This window comes from Antennarius striatus, chromosome 21, assembly GCF_040054535.1.
Source record: "Antennarius striatus isolate MH-2024 chromosome 21, ASM4005453v1, whole genome shotgun sequence".
NCBI classification, from domain to species: Eukaryota; Metazoa; Chordata; class Actinopteri; order Lophiiformes; family Antennariidae; genus Antennarius; species Antennarius striatus.
Genome location: NC_090796.1, coordinates 13,051,981 through 13,067,274, shown reverse-complemented (window position 1 = coordinate 13,067,274; position 15,294 = coordinate 13,051,981). Strand labels below are relative to the sequence as shown.

General features: G+C 41.8%; 1 protein-coding gene across 2 annotated transcripts in view; it reads right to left on the bottom strand.

Moving 5' to 3' along the window:
- The window catches only part of myo1d (myosin 1D), a 60,265-nt gene that overhangs the window by 29,100 nt on the left and 15,871 nt on the right, over positions 1-15,294 (bottom strand). For both annotated transcript variants that reach the window (XM_068304784.1, XM_068304785.1), the window contains 10 exons: positions 14,726-14,842; positions 13,491-13,694; positions 13,010-13,155; positions 12,745-12,859; positions 12,440-12,610; positions 4,881-4,951; positions 3,180-3,254; positions 2,934-3,066; positions 2,565-2,731; positions 1,357-1,564 (listed from right to left, as the gene is read on the bottom strand). In XM_068304784.1, the coding sequence (XP_068160885.1) occupies positions 1,357-1,564; positions 2,565-2,731; positions 2,934-3,066; positions 3,180-3,254; positions 4,881-4,951; positions 12,440-12,610; positions 12,745-12,859; positions 13,010-13,155; positions 13,491-13,694; positions 14,726-14,842 (1,407 nt within the window). The remainder of the gene's footprint in view (positions 1-1,356; positions 1,565-2,564; positions 2,732-2,933; positions 3,067-3,179; positions 3,255-4,880; positions 4,952-12,439; positions 12,611-12,744; positions 12,860-13,009; positions 13,156-13,490; positions 13,695-14,725; positions 14,843-15,294) is intronic.

Below are 15,294 nucleotides of genomic sequence, written 5' to 3'. Positions count from 1 at the left end.
GTGTCGGTGAGAGTATATAAATGCATGCGTGGCACTAACATCGACAGAGGTTAAGATAAATGGCGCCGCTCTCATGCATCTGCTGTGCTCTGATGTTTGTTTTGTGTGGAAAAGCCGCGATTCCTTCGGGCTTTCCCTCTGTTATTAAAACCTGCTTATCCTGTGAGATACAAGACAAGATTCCCCCGTGGGAAAAAAGTGGAGGGATAAGGCTTCTGGTGTGTCTGCGGGAAGGGTCCAACAGATCAATACAGAGGTCAGTCGATCGATGCGGCACAGGGGTTAATTTGGCTGGGCACGCCTTTGTTGTCTGAGAGCTTGGAAGTAGCTCCAGAAAAAAGGAAAGATGTATAGGAATCTGTGGAAGAGGGGGAGACGTAGACAGCATCAGTCTCTTGCATTTCAGGTGGGGGATGTCGTGTTTCAAGTGCCCAGGTGGTGAAAGCAAAGTGGGTTTTCTCCCCCTCTGTCAGTCAGAAATGGCATTTTGCAGCTTCCTAGTATCTCAAACAAAATTTTCCCATTCAAAATGACTAAAATCATTTTAGTCCGTTCCACCCCATATTAATTCTGTAAAAAACAACAACATATATTTATCAACGACCAGACATACATACTTTACCTGTGTTTAATTAATTATACATAAGTTATGTTAGCAACAAAGCCTACGATGTACTGGCAACATGTGCCTGCTAGGATAGGCTCCCGCAACCCCCCAGCTCATTTTCTGAGCTAAAAAAAGAAGGGCGATTTGCATGAAAACATTACCCAGTCATCTGTTGCAGTCTAATTCCAGAAGACCAAATTGAAAGCAACCAAACAAACCACAAAACAAAAAACTTTTTTTTTTAAAAATAGGCAAAACAGAATCTTTTCAAATTATAACCCTCCACTCAACCGTTTAGCATTTTAAAAGCTGCGTGGGTTAAAACTCAGACAGGGAAACAGACACTGCAGACATATTCAGCCTTTGCAATAACAGACTAATAATACAAAATTAGACAAACACTGAAAATACTGTGCTTGAATGACAATTTCTTTTTAGTTTTTGAGGTTACATGTATTTGCACGCACAATAGGAGCTAGAAAATTTCAATGAGAACTCAAGCCTCATGGTTTTGAAAGCCCTCAGACAGAAGTCATTAACGATCAGGAGTATTCATCATGACTGGTGAGAGAAACTATTTCATTATTGTCAAATACGGCAAAAATTGGCGTTGATTTGATTCATTCAAGTCAGAAGAGACAAATGTAAAGAATCAGTGATGTTCTAAATAGTCTCTATGGGGTCAGATCAATAACGAGTCATTCCCATCTGTATCTAAGTTTCTATGCTACGGAGGGAGTGGGACACACCTTCTGAAGGAAGAGCACGATCCTCTGGACCATTTCGGCTCGCTGCTCCTCCAGGCTGAACAGGGTGCGTGGCGTTCGGATGAAAACCTTGGTTTTGCCGTAAGCCACGTCATGGTCGAAGCCGCAACCCTGCATAAGCCTCTTCACGGCGTCTTTGTCCGACGGCAGGTCGTGGTTCGGCCACGTGAACTCTGAGATCATCTTGTATCTGCAAGAAAGGAAGATAAGAGAGGAGACAACTTGTTATGCAAAGAACTGATGCCTAATCCTCCGTCCACCACAGTTTTATCTATTAGGGCAAATATTACAGCTGGGAAATCAGGGCAAAGCGACAACAAGTGTGTGAAGTGCTTAGAAGTGATGGTTATAAATACAGTACAGTGTGTATCTGTGTGATATGAAAGTAACCTTATCCTTTACACAATGTGCATAGCATGTGTGTACAGAGAGATGGTGTCATAGTGTGGTGCATTCTGGGGCTTTGCTGTGCCTTTTTCTCTGCAGGTTAAAATGAGACGACTCCAATGATCCACATCTGTCCATTCACAGTCTGTGTGGAAATTTACATATGAGAGGCTGTGATTACCAAAGACCGCTTGCAATTTCTGCGTGATTAAATAATTGCAGTTAAATTGATCAGGCAGATTGTTGTCAATTTACTCTCCATTGATCAACCAATCACTTAGTGAAATTGCTTCAGTGCCGCGGAAATTATTGGCTAATTTCTGCTAATTACAAATGTATTCCTATCGAAGTGCATCAGCAACACACTGCTGGTGATGGAAACGTAGATGTTTGAGCTAAATTTCAAAATTGCACATGTTTTTAAAAAGTTTTTAAAATTCTATTTATATAAGCAGCGAATGTGAGTAACCAATTAATGATCAGGTGCAAGTCTAAAAGAAAATACGACTTGTCCCTCCTGTCTCCTCCTTCAAAGAGAGAAAAAGACACTTGTATTTCACTCATATTTATAACATTAAGATTTGTTTTAGAATCAGAATCAAAGCCCAAAGTTTCACAAAATTCCAAAATGATTTTGAAGCACTTTCAATTGGATTCATTTTTCAGTCTTTAGATGTAACAACAAAGAACCGCTGTAAGACCAGAGGATGATGAAGAAAATATTTTCTGATTATAGTCAAACATTTAAGTAAAATAGCTCTTGCTTAAAGGAGGTTTATCACTGGGCTAAGGTAATTAATTACCTCTGCAGGAAGCGAGGGTACGTCTGTCGGTAGGCGAAGCCGGCACGCCTCACTCTGACGTTCTCAAGCAGTCCCAGGTACTCCACCTGATGGCGGCACCGCTCATACTCGAACAGCAGAGGGGATTTCACATCGTTTGGCTTGATGCAGCGAACGTAATACGGTTCCTGTAGGATGCAACAGGGGGCGACTGTGAGTCAACAAACACCAAATATGAGTTTAAACTACTTTCAGCCAAAGGTAGGAGACCGATGGTCAGTGTGTACAAATTGCTGTTGATTTGAGTAATTGCTTGTAATGATTGTTTAGCCTCCGCTAAAGTGCTGGATGTGACGCTCATCAAATGGTTCGTCGATCCTCACTCCTCACCTTGCAGGCCAAGTTCTCCACCAATGAGATCATGGAGTTCTTAAAGAGAGTTGCGGCCGTCAGAGGTCGTTTGGTGACCTCAGTGATGCTCAGTTTGCCCTCAGGCCACATCCCCTTCAGCACTGTGTTAGAACTGGAGCCAAACAGGAAGTGTATCATTGTACAGTTGTGTAAGGATTTCAAATGTTGCAAAGAAACAGTGCAGAGGATGTGGACGTGAGTGTAGCGTGTTGCTGTGTGTGTCACCTGTTGTACAGAAGTCTCTTGAAATCCTGGAACAGAGTGTCTTTGTTCTTGTCTATGAATCCGACCACTGAGTACCTGTGAACGGAAGGACGGACGTAAACGCCCACACACACACCTCCGTTTGCACTCTGTCCAGTTTGCTGTTACGCATTAAGAAGCAGACTATTCTTATATATATACATAGAAACAGATTCTGATTACGACTATAGCCTTGATCACATGCTCATTAGCTTTTTCACTGTTGTGCCATCTGCGTCTACATCCGTGACCCTGGAACTGGTACCTCCCCGTCTACAAGCTTGTCACATTGTCAATAAATCAATGAACTCCTCCTTCCTGCCTGGACGATCTGCACTCATGCCCTTCCTCTCCGAACCCACAGTCACCTCAATACCAGAAGCAGCTTGAGATGATGTACCCTTAGTGTGGTGTTTTTCTGCTGCGAGGAGCCAACAGAACACTGTGTCTCTAAAGGTTTGCACATGATTACCAACAAACCTCACGTGGACCGACTGGTGTTAAGGGCTCTACTAGTAGAACACCATGAGCTCAATTTTTAACATATCTTCATCGCAGCAGCAATCAATGAACCAATCTCCTCCTGCGACCTACGCGGTGAACTTTTCCATCCACAGAGCTGTTACCTACTCCTTCCTCCCATTTCTCACACCCTTTTCTGCTCATTAAATTCTCAAAAGTCTGCATGAAAATCCAGAAGCAGAAGCTTAGAATCTTAAACAAGGCTGCTGATTTCATTGTCAAACATTGCATGTGGGTTTACACATCCCCCTCCAACATGCATGAGTGATGATAATAAACTGATAAAGTGTCCATTGGGGCGTAAACTGTGGTTGGAGTTCATCTAAATATATCTGCGTGTGTTAATATGCTTTTTATTTTAATGTGGGCTGCTAGTAATGAATCTGATCTGATAAGTGCCCGGTCTAAGTGGCTCAGGGATCAATCAAATGTGCCCGTCAGACCCTGATCCTAAGCTGGAGCCCCCACCCATTTTCCCCACCGGGGCAGCAGATACTTAACCTCCACAAATGGGCTCAACACGATTCCCTGAGAGCACTTTCTGGGGGCTTAGCATGTGTGATTTAGTCATTTGGATGATGTCCAACTACTTTAAGGATTGGTAGGAGGTGCCATCATGTAAGGGTGGGAGGGGGGTCATTAATTGAAGGTGTATTTTTTATCTTTGGTTGTATTACGAGTGGCAAATAAAAAGGCGCAGCTATTTCTGCAGCCTTCTGTTTGTGTTTGGTGCTTTAATTATTTAATAATCTTATTGTTTATAGCTTGATCCAGTAGTTATTACTCTGTTTTAGTTATAGTTCAACATTACCTTGCATTTTATCACCAATACTTTTTGTTGATGTCGCACCCTTCTACTACTTTTTATAACATTTACGGGCCTGTGTCATTTTTACGACTGCTGTGCTGTTCCTTTCAGTTTTGCACAGTATCAACCACATTTGATTTAAATGTTATCTATGAATAAACTTGAACAGAAAGAGACAAAATCTGTATTTTAATGTGTTTGTGTTTCTTGTTTACGACAATGTTTACACTTCCCCCCTACAGCTTGGTCGCTCTTTGTAAAATGTTGCACACAGGGTCAGAGAGATTCTTAAATAGCTATAACTGTAAAAATGTGGAGCGACTCTTGAATAAATTAAACTTTCGGATACTTACACAACATCTCCTGCATAGTGCTTGATACGAAAGTCTCTGTCAAACTCCAGACTCTTCTCGGTCGGCGAGAGCTGCAGAGACACAGACGGGCAGCAGTGAGCAATGATAAAGTGATTTGTCAGTGTTTGTCCTGATTCATACTTGTATGCATCATCGTGGCCATGGCAACCTCTTGAAGCTTAATATCAGAAAAAACAGATGAGCTTATGGTGGACCACAATGCTTCACACACATCAATAGACTCTTTTTCAGTCTTAATCAGTCTTTACTCTTTTCTGGTTAATCTCGGTCCTAATTACGATTCACAAAACTACTGGTGGTCCTGATACAGCGAAACTGGAACATCGACACTGTCAGGGTGGATAAAACCAGAGAAGAGCCAGGGTGGGAAGAGAGGAAAATAGAGTAAGACAGGATGAAATGTGCAATGTGATGAATATAATCCAAGGATGGGCCAACAGAGATGTCGTATAAGGAGAGGAAGAAAATGGGGACGTGAATGTATTGTGACAGGTGGTGACAAGACTGAGTGTGATATTTATGACTGTATTTAGGCTGGTTGGCAGTAGGGATGCATAAATGAATGAGATGAAAGTGTGCTATGTGCTCGTTTTTAAATTTTAAACCAAGCTAGGATCCTTGTTTCCTTTTCGTTTCTGGTCTGTATGCTAAGCTAGGCTAACCATGTCTGGGCTCCAGCTACAGTAATTGTTTGTTTCTTCTCACCCTTAGATGCATTGACTAGAAATGGTATCAATAAAAATGCTGCAACGTTTAGTGTTGTTTCACACAAAACTGCGCATCAAAGGTTAAATCAGTTTTACAACCGCATGCACCGATGCCATTTCCACCAGTGGATCCATTAGATTGTCTCTGTGATAGCCTGTGGGATCAGTGCTCACAGAAAAACACTGTCTGAGACAATTAAAAAAAAAAGTCTCTTCTGAGAGAAAATACAGTAAACACAACAGAAACCTCAGCGAACCAGAAGCGTTGACATCAGAGAGTTACATTCATCAGTCAGGCTTGATTCAAGTCTAAAGCCTTAATGAAAACCATGCTGGGATCTGAAGTTAATATCTGACAGCTCTAAGTGAAACTCCTCTGGGGAATCACAAAACCATTTACCTCCCCGGCACTTCACAAATCCATTGAGGATTAAAGCGCTTCCAGTAACGTTCTCTGAAGTTTTCATTGCTAGCAGGAATAAGGCTGGCAAATAATGAAAGAAAATGAGAAAAAAAAGTATTTAATCACAGTTAAAAATGTAGTGTTAAAGTAGTGTCTCTAAAGATCCCTAAAATTAGCTTTAGAATTGTATTTTCAAGCCTGTTCCGATTAAATTCTGTCAGTCAAGATGAGCATATATTTTAATTTGTAACACACAAACACACACACACACACACACACACACACACACACACACACACACACACACACACACACACACACACACACACACACACACACACACACACACACACACACACACACACACACACACACACACACACACACACACACACACACACAGGGGGGCTAAACACCACCAGCAGTTACAGGACAAACACACACAGAAACAGATGCACTGTCAGACACACAGCCTGTATCTACTGGAAGATGTACTGGTCCTCATCCATTACAATCAGTCACACTTTACACGTGTACACGCACACACACGCACACACACACACACACACACACACACACACACACACACACACACACACACACACACACACACACACACACACACACACACACACACACACACACACTTAACATTAGGCTGAAGCCCAGACACAGAGGAGGTGCTAATTATAAAGCTGACTGAAGTGTGTGTGTGTGTGTGTGTGTGTGTGTGTGTGTGTGTGTGTGTGTGTGTGTGTGTGTGTGCGCGCGCACATGCATGTATGCTTGCTTGCTTGCTTTTGGTGTGGGAGGGCACAGTAAAAGAAAACAAGGTCATAATAATAAGAGGACAAAATAGAGGAAGGAGAAACGTAAGCATGAGCCAATGGGGGGATGGGGGTGGGGGCAGAGAGAGAGAGAAAGAGAGAGTGTATGCCAGAATGGACAGATCACAAACCAGCACCACAAACTGTTTATTTGTTTGGGTACCTTGTAAACATACTGGTTGTATTTTTTTGCCGAAAGAATGACACCAAAACTAGAATGATCTTCAGCTCCTGAAATTAACACCAGAAAACTCCAACATAAAAAAAACAACAGAATTGTAGATGTAGCCAATGAAAAAAAAAAAAGAAGAAAAAAATGTAAATACAGACATGACCCCAAATTTAAAACCAGTGAACAAACGGAGAAGGAAAAATATCTCACCTCTCAGAGATGCCGAGGGGGACGGGGATATTTCTAACTGTAGATAAGGAACATTAGTATTATATTTTACAATATGACTTACTAACATAACTAGAAATAGCTTCTTGATTTGAGGGAACTTGTCCTGACCTGAGTCTCTCCCCAAAAAATGTCTGATCCTACAATAAAAAGTAAAGTTGGGGAAATTTCTCTCAATTTTACAGTTCCTGTATTCACAGATTATTTCCACACTCCCACCTCAATCTGACCCTCTCTCCTTTCACCATCCTCTGGCAATCGCTAGCCCACAGCCAGAACCCCTGATGAGAGGTGCCTGACTGTCTCCAAACATGTCAAGAATTCGCTGCAGGGGCCGCAGGAGCTAATCCAAGGCAGCAGATGAGAAGACGGATTTTGTATTTCATGCCCAATGCGCTGATGGGCAGCTGTCGGGGTATTATTGAGTTACACTCCCCAGATGGATTCATACAGTATTTGAGAGCGCAGCTAACACCCCTCAAACATCTCCACACCGAGCTGCTACAGCCTCTGCTCATATGTGCTTCAGTAAGATTTCCCTGTGTGGCTACTGATGACCTTGTGCCCCCCTGGAGCTAATGAGCACAGAACCCCTCTGTGATGAGCGTCACCAACATGTGGTTATCAGAAGCTGTAGCACATCATACATGTGGCGGCAGGCGGAGGACAAAAACAACCATATTTCGCCTCGCATTAGTATGCTGCAGCTACACGTGCAACACGCACGTTTAGAGCTCATGCATATAAATGTGATCAAATCCTGACAGAGACAATAAAACATACCCCTGAAGCGTAGCCCTTATGAAAACTCAGTTCTAGCAAACATTACTCAAACAGGACCAAAGAGCACATGAACAGGGAAGCATCTTCAGCTGAAGATTGTTGTTCCTTGGGTACAGCGATGAGGATTTACAGCGATAGTGACGGTGCTCGTGGGACTCACTTGGTATAAACCTGGGTTCATGATAATAAAGTAAAATGTGACCCCGTGCAGAAGCTCGTTATTGGCCTCAGCGGCGCAGTCACAGTTTAAGAGACGCCGTCATGTTCGCCATGTTATCACTGATCGAGGAATTTGTTCTGCCGTGTCGTAATCGTCCCAAGCACTCTCGTAATGGTTGTCTTCTTTTACCATTTGTGACTTATAGTTTTTATTTTTTATCAGTTTACTTAGAAAAAAATTGTGTCTAACGTGTAGCAAATGCAACACTCTGAGCTTAATGCTAATTTACTTTTGGTATTGTATATTAAACTATTTATACTTCTACATTTGTAGACTAAATAACCTCTACAACCTCTACTACGAAACACAGACAACCAAGGGAAGGCTTATTAATAAATATCATCCACTGTACATCAGAATTCATTGATTCTAATAGGTTAGAGGGAAAAAAAATCATACAAAGCAAAAAACATGGTTCCCCAGAGAAGCCTGCAAGCTAATGAAAAGGATGTTCCATCACTAGGCTGCAAAGCAACATGCCACGTGAGACGTGAAGGCCAACTCAAAGCACATTTATTAGTGATCTAAACTTTGTCTCCATGCTTTTTGTCGTCATGCTTTTATCTGTAATCAGATCCAAAAGGACTAGCCTCTATCTTTGTCTCATACATGAAAGTGTGATGTACTTGTACCACGCACATGCAGCATCGGGCGATTGCAAGAAAGGACAGGGTTAACGACAAGAACAGGACGTGTTCACAGACAACAGGCCTGAGCATCATTCAATACAGACAGGGGGGTGAGAACATCGGTGCAGACGGACGCCACAGATCGTATTGCAGGAACATCTCTTGGAAAAGAGCTCTGACTCATTTTCTTTAACGTCTCTTCTTTTTTCCTTTGTTTCTTGGTAGCAACGCTTCTGATGCACATTTAGCAGATAATGATATTCAATACGCTTACCTTTGATGAGTGGAGGCGTGGGTGTAACACATTTTATTGTGAAGTTACAGAACAAGTTGTTTCATAAACACACACAAATAATTTTGTCATACTGTACTTTAATTCACTTTCATATTTCTAATCTGCTTCAATATCCAAAAAAGAACCAATGCCATTTGTGCTGAACATGAACCTAAAGGATGTCCCAAGGTATGACACAGGATTTTTTGCAATAAATGGTACAAATATTTCTTCTGGGGTTAATAAAATATATACAGTATCTATCTATCTATGTCCATTTCAGATGCGACCACTGGGGGTCATTGTTGTGAATTTCTCCATTTTACAAACAATGCAATATCTTTTTTCACCAGTAACTTGGTTTTAACTCTAGCCCCACACAACTGACTCCGTGGGGCTTGATCCCTCTCCTAAAAGAAGGTTTATTTCAGGTAAGCAAAACAAAAATCTAAGTTTCTTCATAGTTCCAAGTCTCATTATTTTAAATTCTTGACATGTGAACATCACCAAAAACACGATCTGACTGAACATCCACATGTTTCCAGATTTGCTTGTTTACTCCTGCAGACATGGAGCATGTTTAGCTTCCATTCAGTCATATTTTTAGCCACCTGATAAAAGAAAGACTAATATTAACAATCCTTTAAGGCTCTTCTGGCCTCCACCAGCTCTTTAGCAAAATATCTTTTCATGCTCATAGCTTCTGGATGTTTTGTTGTCTTCAAATGAATGCAGGTTGATGAGAGCCAAAGATGATTGGACAGTGGCGTGCTTTGATAATTCTCTACGGTTCTGTCCCTAAAAGGCACCTATTCAACTTTATCCACAGTCAGTCATGTGATTGTTAATGGAAGAGATTATATATATATATATATATATATATATATATATATATATATATATATATATATATATATATATATATATATAGTCTACAACTAATACCAATGATTGATTTTTATCCTTCAGTCTTTTCCTCATCTTTTCCTCATTGTCTACACACACATTTTCAGACAGACTTTAAGAGATGTGACTTATGAGGCTGGAGAGTAATGATAGGTGTTTAAAGTGTGCAGAGATCGGGTACACTCCGTTCCCTCGCAGCTTTTAATATTCACAACTTCCAAAATGCCTAATTTGCATCACCAGTGTGGGTTAGGTCGTCTATTTTAGATCACACTAATGTGCAGAGAGATCATTTCTTTGTCTTTTCTTCATGTTGCATTTCATCCACAACTATTTATTGTGGGCATGTCTGCGACAAGCTCAATATAGGGGAATTATACACAAATATAGCGCAAACCTGCACGCAACAGTATTAAGAGTTCATAAATGCTAAATCAGCTGAAGGGGCTTCAACAGATTTGCCCATTAATAAATGTCAGGACAAAAGTCGTCTCTGGTTGAATCTACTTCTTTAATCTAAATGGTAATATACACCATCTATTCTGGCCAAAATGCCCCCAGAGAAAAATCGAAGCCCCCAAACAATTCACACTCGCTCCTGAAAAAAAAGTCTAAGATATAAATGTTGCCTAGCAGCAGGACTCCAGACAGTAGAGGCAAAAAATATATTTCTCGCAAGTATTGATTCCTTCCAAAATTGGTTCCAGGAAGTACCAGCTGCATCGGTCTGGGCTCGTACCCCTCATATCACGCCCTTTAAAGCCAGAGGAGTAGGTGACAGGGTAACAAGAAGGACAACGTGATGACAGTAAAGGGAACTTTCAGAATCAATACAGCCCACAGTACAGGGCAATCTTCACCTGTGCATAGTTCCTTTGTCATGGTGTGTTTTATTCCCTTTCGGGGGCAACAGTGTATGTATCCCTCTACATTACACTGGGAAAATGTGGTTGCTTCTGAATAGGCTGCAGTGTGTTTCATAAAATGTACAGCATCCGCCTGAGACTTCCCAGAATTCATTTTCTCTGCATCACCCCCTCGCCCCTCTCTCTGTCTCCCGCTCTCTCACCTGTGTCCGTTTCTCTGCTTACTGCTTCTCATAAATTTGTAAATACATCCCCTGCATCTCGCAGCTTCCTTCTCCCTTCATTACCCATTCTAACACAGCTCCGCACGCTGCCATTGGCTGACAGTGACATCACTTAGTGTCGGATCAGTCCTGCCGGTTTTCTCTGGAAGCTGATGCCCTCTAGTGGCCGCTAAGAACACTGAGCACCCTTTTACTGTGTTTGACATCTGAGACGGGCGGCACAGTGGTGCAGTGGTTAGCGCTGTCGCCTCACAACACGGCGGATACGGGTTCGAGTCCCGCTCTGTGCGGAGTTTGCATGCTGCGTCTGCGTGGGTTCTCCGGCTTCCTCCCACCTCCAAAAGCATGCAATTCAGGTTGATTGGCCGTTCCAAATTGCCCGTAGGAGTGTGGGTGTGTGTGGTTGTATGTCTTTGTGTGTGGCTCCGAGGTGCACTGGCGTCGTGCCCGGAGTGTCCTCCGCCTCACGCCCTATGCCGCCGAGATAGGCTCCGGCTCCCCGTGACCCACTGCGGCAGACATAGCGGTGGTAATCTGAAGATGACTGACTGACATCTGATCTGAGACGCTGAAATGCACCTGCCTCACATCAGTAATAACTGACTACATCTAATGTCGAGCAAGCCATTAGACCAGATAGACTGCCGTGCTTCCTGATTATCAGAACTAAAAGGATCATGTCGGATCACCTCTCACTGCCAGTAATGTTCGTGGCAGCATGGTGTCATCTGCCCTCTGGCGTTCTCAGGTTACTAGAGCATCCTTCTACATCATCACAATCTGATATCATACTTGCTGTTTATTTGAATGTTTACTGGTCTTTTCAATGTTTTGTATTGCAGAAATGTGTGAGAAAAAAATTGTCAAGTCGAAAAGGAGTATTGGGTAGAGGGTGGCAGGACATAGTTATTTCTATGGGTGTTTAATGTGTTTATTTAGGTAGGCCAACAGTTTATACTGCTCAAAACTACATAAAAAATAAGTGTTCAGTTGACAACACTGATTAATTCAGTGTCACTTTTGAGTTGCAATAACCATAAAAATATTGACCATTAAAATGATCTTAAATGATTGATAAGTTGTGTCTCAGTCAAACTAAGACACTGGTATTGCTATTAGTGCTTAACCAACATAAAGTAATCAAATATCTGCAAATATGGGTCCCACAGAGAAGATGCAAGTAGCAAGGGCTCATGGGAGTTGTTGTTTTCAATGGAATACAACCACAAATATCATGAGTCTGATCAGATTCACACCGTTTCAACATGACACATCTGATTAATGTGTAGTGCGTCCTACCTTGCGGCTGGTATAGTGGGCGTGTTTGGCTAGCTTGCCATTGAGTCCCTGGAGGAAAACCTCATCCGTCACTTTGCCGACATTCATACAGGCTTCGTCGAGCACGGAGAAGATGCCCTTGTGCTGCTGCTCCACCAGATCCACAATGATCTGGTTGTTGAAATAATCAATCTAGGAAAAAAGACGACACAGAGGAAATGCCTTTAAAACAGGCAAAGATATAGACGAAAAGAAAAGAGATTCCCAAACCATAAATCCAACAAGTTATTAGCTACAAGCAGTAGGACAAAAAATGTTCGCCTTACATGTTTCCAGGGGATCCCTTCTCGCTGGTACTCCTCCTGCTCCTGCTTCAGCACCAGCTGGATGAAGAGCTGCTGCAGCTTTTCATTACAGTAGTTGATGCAGAATTGTTCAAAGCTGCAGCACAGGAAAAACAGGAGAGCTCATGTTACTCTTTGATATGGATGCATCTGTATCCAGTAGTAATGCCACAGACATGTGATAATGTTGATTGAAAATGTTCTTTACACATGTGCTTTTTAAATCAAAATATTCTCTCATTCAAACCTGTTGTTCTGGAAAATCTCAAAACCATAGATGTCCAGCACCCCGATGACCGTGTTCTTCCCATGGACTCTGGCATCATAGTTCTTCACCTCAATGATGTCATTGATCCGCCCCACGATCCAGCAGAACAGACGCTCGTACATGGCCTGATGGCAATAGAAACATTCATAAGTGTTAGGTGGACTGATTGGCTACAAGCTGCTGAGCAGGTGACTTTCTCCGGGGCACAGTCACACAGAATTAAAAGTAACAGATGGGTCCGCTGAGAGTAAAAGGTCACGCCCATCAATGAGCCAGCTCCAGACCACAGCCCATAGTGATGGTCTTAAATCTGTCTGGAGTTATGACTGTGTGACTCAACTTCAGGGAATCACTGTCAATATGGCAAATTTAGCAAAATGTCGCTACTTACAGAAGTGAGCCAGTGTTTTCTGACTACCAACATGTAATGACCACCAATGTGTAATTTTCCATCAGTAACCTTGGCTAGGGCATCCCGTCCGTAGCTGGCCTCTTGTATCGTGTGCTGTTTTTCGATGACGTCCCGACCCGTGGCCACTGTGCGGAAAAGCAGAGCTTTCTCCACGTTTTCTTCTTTGGTCGACAGCAGCTCCCTGATCATGGACACCAGCTTAGTGTTCTCTATCAGCGTCACATCACCGTCCACCCCAAAAGTCAGGTTGCCCTAGCAGCAAGAGAGAAAACAGCTTACTGCTGAGTGAAAAGTGATATTAATTTATTTCATTTTGGTTCTACAAGGAAACAAATGAAACTAGAGCCCATAAATTGTTGACTGAAAACAGAAATAAAACTCCCTTGCTCCCTGTAGATCAACAGCACAACTCCCCATAATTACATAACTTGTGTAGTCTAGATTTCTTAGTTCATACAGATTAAAAAATAGTACAGTGTTAATAAGAAAAACTGCATCACATTAGCTTCTTTCCCAATTTCCTGTCTCTGTATTATAATTGATCAGCGGTTAAAACAGTGGCAACTAGCCACTAGAGGGCTCCAGTGTAACACCCTCCCACAACATATTAGTGTAATAATAATATTACTAAAATAATAATAAAAATATATCCTACAAGTGGTCAATATCTGTGTATTTTAAATATGGAATGCACAAAAATGTGTGTTGAAAATATGACATAAAATTATTTGTGCAATACTGTATATCTGTTTTTCCCGTCTTCTGTTTGCCCGCCAGCCTGCATACCTGCAGTTCCAACTCTGGAGCGATGGAAACAACGCCCTCAGCAGATGGGATCATTGATATAAATGAATGAATAACATCAGCCAATAACCTTTTTGCAAGTAAAATACCAGAGAGGTGATGACTTCATCACCCCAATCCAGCTCAAGCGTCAGCTAAAGTTGGGACTGTTCACTTAATTCACCCTGAGTGAATTGTGTCCTCTTCTGGGAGAAGGAATGTGAAGTGTCGATAGACATCACTACAATCTCATGCATGTTCGAAATGGAAAATAACTTCACCATTTAACTACAAAGGAGTCATGTGTTTGTGATAACTTCACATTTCAGCAATTAATCATGGTAGCATGTTTGCTGACATTGATTGGATCTGGCAGAGCGCCATCTAGAAAAATTTCCATTTTGTGTAAAAATTAAATAATTTGCCACTGTTTAAGAAATCATCAGCAAATTCCAAAACTAGCCAGGAAAGAAACAGGGTTTAATGTTCTAGGGTACTACCAGATGCAGGATGGTGGCGAGGATCTTGTAAACAGTCTGAATTTCATCCCCCGTGAAGCCGATCACTTTCATGGCGTCAGCCACGGCTTTGAAATCGGCCCCATCATTAATGGAGGACTGGAGGGAGAAAAGAAAGATGTCAGAGACAACAAAACACTGACAGGATGTTATAACTGATTGAATCACTTATCGAACTGAACTGCTTTTCTCGTCCAGTTAATCGCTCAGAGATATCAAATAATTGCCATTAATTCAATTACAAGCCAGTGCTGAACTGTGATGTCATTACACAAAAGTAGGACCAGACAAAGCCCTGCCTCAGCTATATGGTTGGGTTGTGTTCATTACGTCTGGATGTTTGATGGTTTCGCTCTGCATGAAGATCACACAAAGGTGAAGGTATAAACACAGCTTTAAAAATTTAAAAAAAATGATGACACAGTCCTTTTTCTGACATCAGATGTCTGATTTGTTACTGAAATTTATCCCTGTGCAATGCAATTAGTTATAAATGACAATCTCGCAGACTTTTTTTGAGAGTTGAGTTCTTTGATTTTAATCGTTTGAGT